This window comes from Brachyistius frenatus, unplaced genomic scaffold, assembly GCF_029030835.1.
Source record: "Brachyistius frenatus isolate BFR_SWC_R1_liver_20210118 unplaced genomic scaffold, ASM2903083v1 Contig_28, whole genome shotgun sequence".
NCBI lineage: Eukaryota > Metazoa > Chordata > Actinopteri > Embiotocidae > Brachyistius > Brachyistius frenatus.
Window position 1 is genome coordinate 793,469 of NW_027210627.1, and position 12,772 is coordinate 806,240.

General features: G+C 37.4%; 1 protein-coding gene across 3 annotated transcripts in view; it reads left to right on the forward strand.

Annotated features, from left to right (window-relative positions):
* Window positions 1–12,772, forward strand: part of LOC138621027 (nck-associated protein 5-like) — a 71,076-nt gene that overhangs the window by 32,050 nt on the left and 26,254 nt on the right. For all 3 annotated transcript variants that reach the window (XM_069698757.1, XM_069698758.1, XM_069698759.1), the window contains exons 5-7: window positions 3,132–3,200; window positions 5,019–5,057; window positions 7,460–7,579. In XM_069698757.1, coding sequence (XP_069554858.1) covers window positions 3,132–3,200; window positions 5,019–5,057; window positions 7,460–7,579 — 228 coding nt within the window. The remainder of the gene's footprint in view (window positions 1–3,131; window positions 3,201–5,018; window positions 5,058–7,459; window positions 7,580–12,772) is intronic.

Here is a 12,772-nt window from a genome sequence, read left to right on the forward strand (position 1 = left end):
CTACTGAAAAGCACAGCCTCAGAAAAACACCCTTGCAAACAGAGTCCACTCATTCTGCATCGTTTGACTTGATACAATGGGATTTTGTGATGTTCATATTTATTAATGTAGACCTATTTCATATTTGATCATTGTTTCATTTTTAAGAATATGATCACTTGATTTATTTTATTTATCAGTTTATTTTACAGTGATAGTGCACATCAATGAAACACTGCTGTAAGCTAGCCAAAAGGCTATTTTTCTTTTCTGCAGTCCCTGGGCAGGTGTTACGTGGTCACCCTAAAAACAGAATACAACATTAAAAGTACAAAGTCATTGAGATAATTTATGAAGTTATTAAAAACATCCTTTAAAGACTTAATTGTTAGCATTAAAGACACGCAAGACAGTGAGACGAGAGATCTTAATGGAAATACAGACGAAACAGGAGCAGGTTGTTCTGCATAGTTCGACACCAACAACAACATTTCAATAAAGGTGGAAAAAAAAAAAAAATCCCTTTTAACAGGGAGAAACCCTCCAACACTGGGAAGGAAAAACTTACTTTTAACAGGAGGAAAACCGCTGACACTTACCCAAAAACTTCATACAAAGCAAAGGCACAGATATAAGAATATTTCAAGGTATTTGAAATACATGTATTCATGTGACATCATAAAAGTAAACCACAAAATAAACAAGCACACAGAGACATGAGGTCAGACTGGCCACAGCAACAGATGACAGCAGCGAGATTCTGCACAGAAAGACTGAGATCAGTAAGGTGAAATTGAGTTTTAATGCTGACGGCGCTGAGTACTAATTAATTAACTAATTAAACTAAGCCCCAAATACTGACACATATTCAGTTCTCTAAAAGTTACAGGGATGTAGTTCCATTCTAATGAAGCTTTAACAAAGAATGCAGATTGACTGAAAGTGATGACTTTAAAGACTACGAAGCAAAACTGGTCGTCCTGCAGGATTTATAAAAATAATGTGTGTAACCACTGTTCCCTATTATAAAATACGCACATATAAAAAAAAAAACCACATTCTCAGCTCATCAGGAGTGAAAAAGCTTGTAATTATAGTTGATATTGCCGTAGGTGGTGATGGGTGTGAGCAGATGTGATCGGGGATGATTATTGGATGTCGTATCTTGTAGTGCTGATCTCTAGAAGAGCTGGGTGCTTCATTTAATCAACCGCCCGCGACGGCCGACACACATGGTGTCTGCACGGCTCATTACAGTTAGAAATTCACTGCGTGTTTCCCATGTACAGTTCATATAAACTTGGATGTTTTCAATACATAGTCATTAATTACATGCAGCATACTCTATGTGCATCAACTGCAAATGCCTAATGTTATGTCCTGCATCCAGATAACGTCAAAATAACGAAGTAATTACTAGCAATGGATGCTTCCTGAATTTTTTTTTTTTTTTAAATGACTGGACATATTTCAGTGATATTTAATTTTCTGTGTTATTACTGCAGTCGAGTACTTGAGGAAGTCTGCATAACCAGTCCTAGATCAGTGATAATCTTTTAGAATAAAGTGCCGCCTTAAATTACATCCATTTTCTCGTCCACTTTAATGACCCTCTTGGATAAATTCTGAGCGTATGGGGTAGTTTGCAATTACACTTAAAGGCCAAACTGGAGAAACATTAGAGGGTTTTTCCATTTAGTTTGAAACTACTTTTCCAGTCATAATGGCACACTGGGGTACTTTCAATATAATCTGACATAAAAAAATGAAATATTAGCTCCCTAGAACCACAAATAAAAGTGAGGAAATAAATAATAAAAACAAACTGAACTTGCTGTGCTTTTTTGACTGAGGTGAAATCGCTGAGTCCTCTCAACTTCTCCACCACCAAATAGTGATTTTTTAATGGAATTTGACAGTTAAGCCTAAAACACAGATTGATGCGATGCTCACTGCAGATCAACCATGTTAACTTTGCAAAAAACAAGGATGAGGGATCATGGCTGTGAGCCCGCCGCCAAACATTTACATCTTTGCGAGTGATTTATTTGCAGGGTAATTTTTTTGCAGATATATTATGCGGATGCAAAAAAAGTCTAAAAACACATATTTTCACATGTATTTCCCTGTATAATATGTTCATCAATTAAGCTCATATGTAAAGGTGATGAAGCATTACTTCCACAGCGTGTGTGAAATCACATAAAATGCACTAAATAAGGCTCTAACACTTGAAGTTCAATCCTCTCTGACCTTTACACACACACACACACACACACACACACACACACACACACACACACACACACACACACACACACACACACACACACACACACACACACACACACACACACACACACACACACACACACACACACACACACACACACACACACACACACACACACACACACACACACTCTCTCTCTCTCTCTCTCTGAAAGCCTCCAGACTGATCTGTGGTCTTTGAAACGGTCCAAAGTTTCTAGAGTCAAAGCAATCTATACTCTATTTGTAATTTATTGTGAGTATTAATCAGTATCATTTCCCATCACTCTGGGTTATAGTTAAGACAGTGCTGAGCTGTGTGAGATGACTTCTTCCCACTCCTGCGATCAGCCGTTTCTGCGATTTTGGGTGTACTTGTTATTCAGAAGAGTCGCCTGCAGCGCCTAAGTGAAAACAAGCCAGCTCAGGTGGCCGAAGCTTTTAAAGATTTACTGGATTAATCATTTTGGTAGAAGAGTCACCCTCTGAGTTCCTGGAATGGTTTCTGCTTCCTGTCGGGCAAACACCTCCGTCAGTAATTGAATTACACCCGGGGTACCTCGAGTCAGCCTGAGTGAGGATCTGCAGGACGGAGCGTGGATGCTTGAAAGTTAAAGCATCATTCATTTCGAACCGTCTTTCTCCAGTGAATCCACAAATCCCACAGTGCTGCAGGGAGAAAGCCTCCATCTATCTGTCTGTGTATCTGTCCTTCCCTCCATCTAAGAGGAGAAAGCATCAAAGTCTGACATTTAACACATTTGTTTTTGCAGAGATTAACCATATTATCTATACTGTTTACAAGTTTTTATATATTATATTTTTCTATTTATACGGCAGTGCATTCAGAAATAATTAGTTGTTGTGTTGTGTCTCTACAGGCGGAGAACTCTGCTCTGTCGATAGAAAACGACAACCAGAGGAGGCAGTATGAACGCTGTTTGGATGAGGTAAGTCTTCTCACAGGAACAGACTTATAAACATGTCATTTTGATGATGAGTGGTTTAGCATTGCACTCCTACAATAAAATGGATATACTTACACTCTCAGTATACACTCAAATACTTATGTTTCTGGTATAAGTGGGCGGGGCATAGCGTCCTCAGGTTCTCAGTCAGATCCTCCCTAGCTCCGCCCCAGCTCCTCCAAATATGGTCACTCTCTGTTCCAAAAAAACAAGATGGCGGCCGAAATGCCAGACTGGAGGCTTCAAAACAATTGTTCACAAACCACTTGGTAGCCACTAATGTCAAACCGCTAGCCTCAGGCAGAGATAACAATTGGGCTGTAGAGGTCTGGTAAACTAGACTAGTTTTTTCCTGTTTCCAGCCTTTATGCTTTTATAAAAAATAAATAATAATGTTTTACATCATAAATAAGATAATTGAAAAGTGTACAGTGTTTAAAATGCTGCAAGTACGTTTCTTTTTCTCTTTTGACAAAACCATATTCCCCGTTTTCTCGTGCATTCAGTTTTTATGCTAACCCGGTTCTAGCTCCAACTTTGAGTTATAGCAGGTAAAAAAATATCAATATATATTCCTTTAACATTAAACTTCAGGCCATACAAAGTTATGTTGTGTTCAGGACTTGGAGAATCGGACGTGACTAACAGCTCCTGTAACGAAGAGACGCACATACACACTCCGACTATTATCTACAGTGTTTGGAGGTCCATAGAGGGAGGCCCACCGAAGGGAACATCTCTAATTGAAGCGGACAGACTACAGAGCTCATGGCAGGATGAGAATGAGAGCTGGAGGAGCGAGCCTCGCCGTTCAGGAGCACAGACTCCTGGGTTGTCTAACTGCATTCCTTCTCTCTCCTCTCTTCTCCCTGACAACACTTTAAAAAGTCTCTACATCTTCCCTGAATCTCTCTCCAGCTGCCAAGACTGCGCTGATTTTTTATTTTTTAAATTTTTTTAAAAGCCTTCACTAATGGGCTTGTTACCATGGAGATTGCTGCCCATGAGAATTTACCATATTCTGGTTGAGGACCGAACATTTCTGAGTTTCTGCTGTGGGATTAATTTCTCCCCTGCCGCTTTTCAGTCTTATTATGCACATGAATCTTTTTCTTTTATTTTTTATTTTTTATTTTTTTGGGGGTGGGGGGGGGGGAAGCATTCATGAAGCTTCCTGTTATGGTTTGAATGAGGAGAGGCAAGTCGATTTGATAGAAAAGATGAAAGGAAGGGGCGATCATTTTGTGGCACAACAAAAATGAAAACAGTTATTATTCCAGTGTCAAGATATAATATATGCTTCCACTTCAGAAATCAAAATAACCAGGAGAGAAAGCAGCTTAGATTGTGTGTGTTTTTTTTTCTATCTATCCACAAACTGAATGTTTTCTTCTTTCAATAAAAATTCTATAAAACGTTGGGTCAATCTTATCATAATTACATCAAAACAAGCAAATACATTTTGTAGGGACAAAAGATATGAATTTATCTTACAAATACACTTTTTCAGATGTTTTTTTTAAATATTTTATGTGCTAAGAATAAAGTTCAGTGCAGTAACTGCAGGCAGCCGCTGTGTGATTTCATTCGATCGGACTCTGTGATGCAACATGCTGTCAATTTTTCCTGACAGTGTCTTACAGGCCTCTAAATTCACATTTAGGGTGTTTGTACGGTGTCGTTTTTATTTACAGTCTCAAAAGTTGCATCTCAAAAAGTACTGAAACACACTCTGAAATAATAAACACACTTCTAATACATTTAACATGTTATTTGACTTTTCTCTCGTGTTTCTTTCAGGTGGCGAACCAGGTGGTCCAAGCCCTCCTCACACAAAAGGTTTGTCTTTGTCTCGTTAATCCAGTCAGCTACAATCACTCAGAGAAAAGAAGAGTGTTGTAATGATGATCAGCTAACATAAAGAAAGGTTAATGGCATACGTCTTCCCTCACGATCTGTGAAAGTCGTAGAAAATCAAAAATGTTTGGTGGTTTTGTAAAGAAAATAAAAAGTGCAACTTGTGACATTTTAACATCCATAAATCACTGTGAGATCAGTTTTAACAGTTTTAAACCAGAGGTTTGAACACAAGACATATCGCATGTACTTAAGAACAAAAATATAATCCAGTCTTTCTGTGGCAATGACTTGATGTCCTCATGTCCCCACAAGAGCATGAAGGTGATTGACAAACTGTTTTGGTCAATTGCATAGCTGCAGCAATTTGATTCTCAAAATCTTTAACTTAATTTAGCTTTATAGCACCCAAAGTGCTTAATTTTAGAACAAAAATGAAAAATAAAATGGGAAAAAAACCCAACAAAGTATTAAATACATTTATATAAAAACCAGATGAAAGAAAATGCAGCACTAAAAATACAATAATTGTTCAAATCTAGTAAATAAAATTCAATAAAATACAATAATAACCAGGGATAAAAACAATAATTCAAACTTAAAAACCAAGATGATAAAAATGTTAAGCAAACATGACAAGCATTTGATTGTTCCTAAATGTGATGGTCTGATGCTTTTCTTTGTCACATATGACAGTAAAATGGACATTTTTGAGTTGCGGACTTTAGGTCAAACATCTGAGGATGTAACTGCTGTGGGAAATTACAAGTGGCATTTTCTGGCATTTTCTAGACAAAACAAATTAATTGTGTGCTGTCCTAATCCATTAGTGTAATTGTCATAAATTGTTTTTCCACAGTAAAAAGATGAATGCATAAAACACCAACAACAACAAAAAAGAACAATGCTAAATTTTAAGATATAAACTCCATTAAAATGTTCTGATAGCGAAAAGAATGATGGGACAACAAATCCAGACATTTATTTAACTCTGATATATTTATAGCAATTTGTCATTCGAATGACAAAATTTACCTTCAGTGTAAGTACAGAATAATATATGTGGACTGGTACAATTGATTCATTATATTTTGGAATAAGTTAATAAACTAAAGATAAAGTATTTACTATTATTAAATTGTCAATTTAACACTGGAAGTGTGAAAGCTGGAAACATTATGGAGGATCATTTATAACAAAATAACATGAGTAATGCAAGAAGTTAGACTTATGACCATGAACTGCTGCCCCAGTGCATGTTGGGAGGCTGCACTCAGCCAATACTGATGGTACTGAGAATGCTGATGGTTGTTTCAGCTTCATTATAGCTGATGGATTTTCACATGCAGATGTTAAAATCCACAAAAAAACAAAACATGACAGCAGAAATGACACTTTCACAGTGTGAAGCTAAGTACAAAAAAAAAACATGTATTATTTCTGTAAACAAATGATACTTTTTCTAATTTGTAAAATACCAAAGTACGATTGAATTTGTGTAATGTAAGACGTAAAATTGATGTACGACCTGCTGATCTTTGCTTCAGACTAATAGCAAAACCAAACTTTTTTTTTGGTAATTAAAACCACAAAGATATTTTCTTAATGATATCAACACTGCAAATAAAAAGACTAAAGGTGTTAAATACGGGACCTGAAATAGTAACAGGACCAAAGCATTAGCCAATATCTGCAATCATATCAATATCCTTGTTCAGTGTGAAATGCTTTGGATTTCATAAGGAGTACTAAATTGTTTTACAGCACAGGATAAAATTAAATTGTGCAGAAATAAGACACAAAAAGTGTACATGGAGAGACACCGATGGTGGTTTACACACATCCTCTGGGATTTTGGAGAATGTAGTTGTTGTTTTTTTAATCAAAAATACCAATTTTGAGAGCGTGTTGTAATTTAGCCTGGTCGTCTTTTCTGTTCGTGGGAATACATTAATGAACAGATTAATTTCAAAGGCCCTACTGTTATCATTAAGGAATTATACCTACCAAATATTCTCATGAATTAAAGTAAACAATAAAAAAAAAAAACTGTAGAGAATAGTTCAGACTACACCGCAAAGTAGCGACTACAACCATCAGATAAACAGCAGCGGAGCACAAGAATGAAGTCTCACGAAATGAAAATACTATAGCATATGGAGAGTTAATTGATAATAGAGATAATTAATAATACTGCTGCAATGAAAGGACCCCCCCAAACAACATGCTCTTGATGCCTTTTTGTTGTATTTGCATGAAGAGTTTTCGAGCTCTGTTTTGCGTATCTTGTGTCCCGAGGCTGTTAAATTAGCATCCATGTGCACTTCTCTGAAACATCTCTGTCAGTCGTGGTTATGTCTACATTTTTTCGTTTGTTTTTTCAGGACTTGAAAGAGGAATGTGTGAAGCTGCGGACCCGCGTGTTTGACTTGGAGCAACAAAACCGCATACTGAGTGTGCTGTTTCAACAGCGTGTCAAAATGTCCTCGATTCCTGTCTCCCAGGTAGGACGGCATTGCGCAGCGGACACAAACAGACACTGACAGACCTGGCCAGCTTCAAGGCCGTTTGAATTTTACATGAGAGGGGCTCGACTTCGAAAGGTTACTAACTTTAAAAAAAATAAATTAAAAAAAGGGCCACAAAGATGGAGAAATTTACCCAGGATGAGTTTAATTTAACCTATACAGATGTACAGTTTTACAGTTAGGTTTAAATTCTTCTTCCTTTCTTAATTAATGTAGTTTTTGTCCCACAGTTTCTTGCCCAAGTGCAAGAAGTCAAAGAAGCATGACCATCCCTTGGCCTGCTTTTCTTTTACGCTAATCATGTCAAAATTTAGCTGAGATGGACCTCTCATGCAGCTGCAGCCTGAAAGTGGTGTCATAGAGATCGTAGCTGAACATGTTTCTCTAATTGGAACGCTCCGAATCGTGGCGGCAATAATTGGTTAAAACCTGGGCCTTTTTTTAACCATCATGACAACTGATGGTCCAGTTGTGGAGCTCCTTCTCTAAATACACCGTAGAGCTTTAAAGCGGCATTTATTCATGATTCAAAAACCACGTGTACTTGTAAAAGGTGTCGCATGTGGTGACAAACACAGAATTATCATATCACTCTGCAGTTCCATTCAAATCTACACATTTTAGCATCTTTTAGTTAATTGTTTTGGTTTTCCATGGTCTTATTAGTTGTTTTCCTGCAGGCGTCAATCTTCAGCAAAAAAAAAAGTAATACAAACCCTGTGCGTGACCTCCCCCGCACCAACGAAAAGAGAGTTCAACACTAGATCGGCTTCATTAAACACTCACCGGATGCAAAACTTCAGAATGTTTAAAGAAACATGAATCTATTAAAGAAACTTTTTCGGAGGAGGGTTAAAACCCAACCTTTTAAAGAAAAAGTTTCTGTCGCACCGTGGAAGCTCGTGATCTTCAGTGTTTTCACGTCACTTGTTTTTATCGACTCAGCTCGCTTGGACCCGACGGAGGTGATACTAGAAATATTACCAGGTACCTGATACCATAAAGGGACAATAGAAAACAAAAACAAAATAAGAGTGCCTTTGAGTCGAGCTGGTACTGTCAGTGGAGAATAAAATGGATCTTTTTCTATCGTCAGAAGAAGGTGGAGACTAAAACCAGAGCTAAAAGGGGTCTGAATATTGGACTTCCATTCTTCAGATCGCAGGAACCCTAACTTACAATGGATGGTGACGTTGCTTTTTGTCTGCTGGAAATTAAATAGGCAACTTTTTGCTAACATGTTAACTATAATGAGGGGATACTTCCAGGGTTTTCTTTTTAGTTGGTCTACGCTGATACATCTACACACTTATTTGTCTCCAGGAGGTAAACAGTGATTATGACTCACTCTTTCATCAATAATAAGGCATTACACAGACCAACAACATTTATTTTCATATTGTCTGAAGCATGAAACAAAAGTTTGAGGGCAGTCTTTCATTATGACAGTGAAAGCTTTGGAAAAACGTTGCCAGAAATGTAAATGAGACAAATGGAGGGCAAAGTCAAGAGTGTCCATTAAACACTAATGAAATAAAAGGCAAGGATCCTCTTTAAGACAACAAAAATTAGAGCAATTAGTATTCTAGTAAATTATGATAACATTGTTATTTTATGTTTTAGTGAGATAAAATGTATTGCTAATTGTTTGGCTGATGCTCGTGATCTTTCTTTCAAGGGTAAGCTAACAAACTACGATAACAGTGTTTTTTTTTTTTTCTCTCCACCCATTTCCATTTGTGACCACGGTGATGTGAAGCAGACGAGTTTGAAAACAAGCTTTCACAATGTCATGATAGCTTAAATAAGGACATGTTCAGAAAAAGAAGCAGCCGTAAAGCAGCTTACTGGAAACCTGTAAAACTAGAGGTTTAGAGCAGTGGTCCCCAACCTTTTTTCCACCACGGACCGGTTTCATGCAAGACAATTAGAGATTAGAAAATTAGAAAAATACTGCGACTGAGACAACTGCGAGAAAGAGGCGTGGATTTTTCAAAATAAAATACCATGAATAATGTAAATCAAATTAAAATAAATAAATACAAGTTTTTTTTTATTCTTTCTGTGCGGCCCGGTACCAAATCATCCACAGCCCGGTGGTTGGGAACCCCTGGTTTAGAGGTGAAGTTGTATTAAACACACTTGCATTGGATCCTTATTTTAACCACGTGTTGAGCGACATGGACCAAAAATCACACCTTGGTAATGAAGTTGGCTAAATGTTCATTTGTAATCCTGCGTTCAAATGGAGCTCGTGGTTACAACATGGGAGATCGTGTGCTTGACGTTCAAGTGATTAAGTCGTAAAAACACCATTGCTAAGCAACTGCAACATGCAGCCACATAGGCTAACAATTTATCAAGGTAAAAGGAGGGTAAAGTGTACGGGAAATGTAAAGGCACAGAAGGAAAAGACGAGGCCGTTGGGAAGATCAACATGTTATGAAGACAAACTCTACATGACTACAATTACAATATATTAGCTTAACATCCAACAAAAAACGGTATTTTCATGGCCTCTGCCATTTGTAAACGTCAGCAAACACATCACAACTCGTGAACTTGGGGCTTATAGAAATGTCCGAGTTCCGAGGTCCTGAATACCACAAGAGGGCGCCGTTCATACGGACTCTTCTTGTGTACACAAACGTACGACCCCATTTGAACGAAGCAGAAGTCGTTCTGGTTTGTTTTCTGCCCCCAACATACGGTATGTGCATATCGCGCTGACGCTGTTGTTTGGAAACCCATTTGGCACCCAGTATAACTTTAATTTAATTTTGTTTTTTTCTTCTGGCAATCTGTAATCCACAATTTGGCTTAAGTACTTTTAAAAATGCTTTTACCTTGATGACAGGATGGACTTTCACTACTAACGAACAATAACTAGGCAGTGCTGCTCTTATGGACAGAAACAAACAAAAAAGAGTCGTCGTGAAATGCACGTTATAAATTTAAGATAAACTGGCAATTCTACCATAAATAATTGATGACAAATGATACTTTTGATGGACAGATGGCTGTTTTGGCATTTAGAGCTGAACATTGAAAACAAAACATGGATGACTGAGTCCAGCCTGTTCGCCCTTTATTTTAGTCCTTCTTTCAAAAAGGTGTATTCTGACAGAAACTTTGGGTTATCGAACTACAATGAGTTTTTCTCTCGCTGTGCTGGTACCAGCAGGAATACACTTGTTTGTTGAAGTCAATTACAAACACATGAAACTGTTTAAGTGTGTGCTGTGCTACTGAAGAGCTCCGCTGTGAGTAATGGTGCAGCGTGCAACTTGTCGTTACACTTTGATTATTTGCAGGGATGTTGTCCTCAGCCTTCATATAGTTTCTTGTTTTTCTGAGTCGGCCTTCACTCATTTTAGCTTTGATTTTATTCTGTATTTACTAAGGGACTGAAATGCTCAAAACACGTTTTATTTCTTTTGCAGATTTAAAAAAAAGATTAGGCTAACATTTGCTCTACATTTGGACTGAAACTATTGATCAAGCCATAAGGATACAATTTTCTCTAATGCCAGCTATGCTACTTCAAGGCATGTTGCATTTTTATGAAGATGCACATCTCTTAATTCTTAAATGTTCGTCTGTTTGGTCAATTAATGGCTTTGATGCAGAATGTAGTATTTCTGGTGTATAAAACTTTGATCTGAAATTATTAACCCTCTTTCTTTGTTTTAGCCACAGTACAAGTGTTTAATTGGTCTTGACCAGAGTTGTGGAAGAATCAAATCCTAATGAAATGACTCTGGCAAAGAGTCGTAATCATTATGCAGAGAAAGCATGCTCAACGTTTCAAGTAGCTTTGTTAGTAAAGGTCTCTTTGGGTTGTCAGAGATTCCAGCATGATTCCTCTCCTCTGACAAACTCCCTCTATCTGTATTCAGGGGACCAGTTTGATATCAAAGACTGAATTTGTAATCAGCACGAAAAAAACGACATGTCAAGTAAACCTGTATGATACGAACACTGTAAATTTGTTTTTCTAGTTTTGTTGAAATTGAACTGGAAAGTCTCATAATTCCCACACCAAGTCGTTAAGTATACCGCAAGCTTGGCTGAGGTGGATATGCTGTCCTTCATCTTTAACCATTTCTGTAAAAGCCAAACCTGCAGACTCTGCTGAAAGAAGGATCCGGTCTTAGTCGAAGTGTCACAGCAGAGATGCTCTGCTGTTTCTGCTGGAAACAAGTATTAAACCATTTTCTCTTAGTCCCTGATTGAACGAGAACTAATTGCAGAATATTTAAGCGATGTTTTGAGTTGAGTATTAGTTGCCCTAATTTCTTGAGTTTCTCTCATCAAAGGACGGACTGTTCGACCTGCAGTCTGTTTCTCCATGATTAAACGTTCTTTCCTCAGATTAAACACTCTCAGGCTTAAAAAAAATATGCTTTACGGCCGTCTGTTCATCAGCGGACGGTGAATATCAAACCTTACTCGCTAATGTTACTGCTTCAGATAAATTTTTTAATGCGGAAAAAAAGGTTCAAAATTTTAATAACACTACATTGCTGGCAGCATGAGAAAAAAAAATTGCCAAATGCTTTTGCTTTGATTCACTAGTGCAGCATTTCCAGTTATCCAGGAGGCTACATTAGTGGTGTAAGATAATTATCTCACGCCTGAAGCCTGAATATTAACTATACTTGTTATATTTGTCTCCAGTACAGTCACAAACAAAAGTTTTGAGAATGAGCTTTGCATCTAAATCATTGCTTTCAAAGTTTGGGGTGCTGTGCTTGTTGTGATCCCGGAAAAGTTACCGATGTGATTTCCTGCTGTGATCACCTGCTGTGCAGCTAAACTGATTTTATTTGTGGTTATGACTAATGGATGAATTCACTGAAGGCGGAGTGTGGCAATCCTGGTACACAAAATGTTTAAATAATTAAAACAACATTATCTGGTTGTTTTTTTGGCTGGTGTAAATACAATATTACATGTTATTATCTTGTGAAGATGCTGGTGGTTTAGCAAACAGATGCCAGTTTACTTACCAGACAACCAATCTCTCAAACTTGTTTTTCTATCCACTTGACAAATGAAAGTTCACTGTTCTCTTTGATTTTGGTCTCCACTGACTCCTGCTGGAGAAATCTAAATGATCTATTATGTCCACCAGTTAAACTTTTATATATTCATTTTTCATACAAA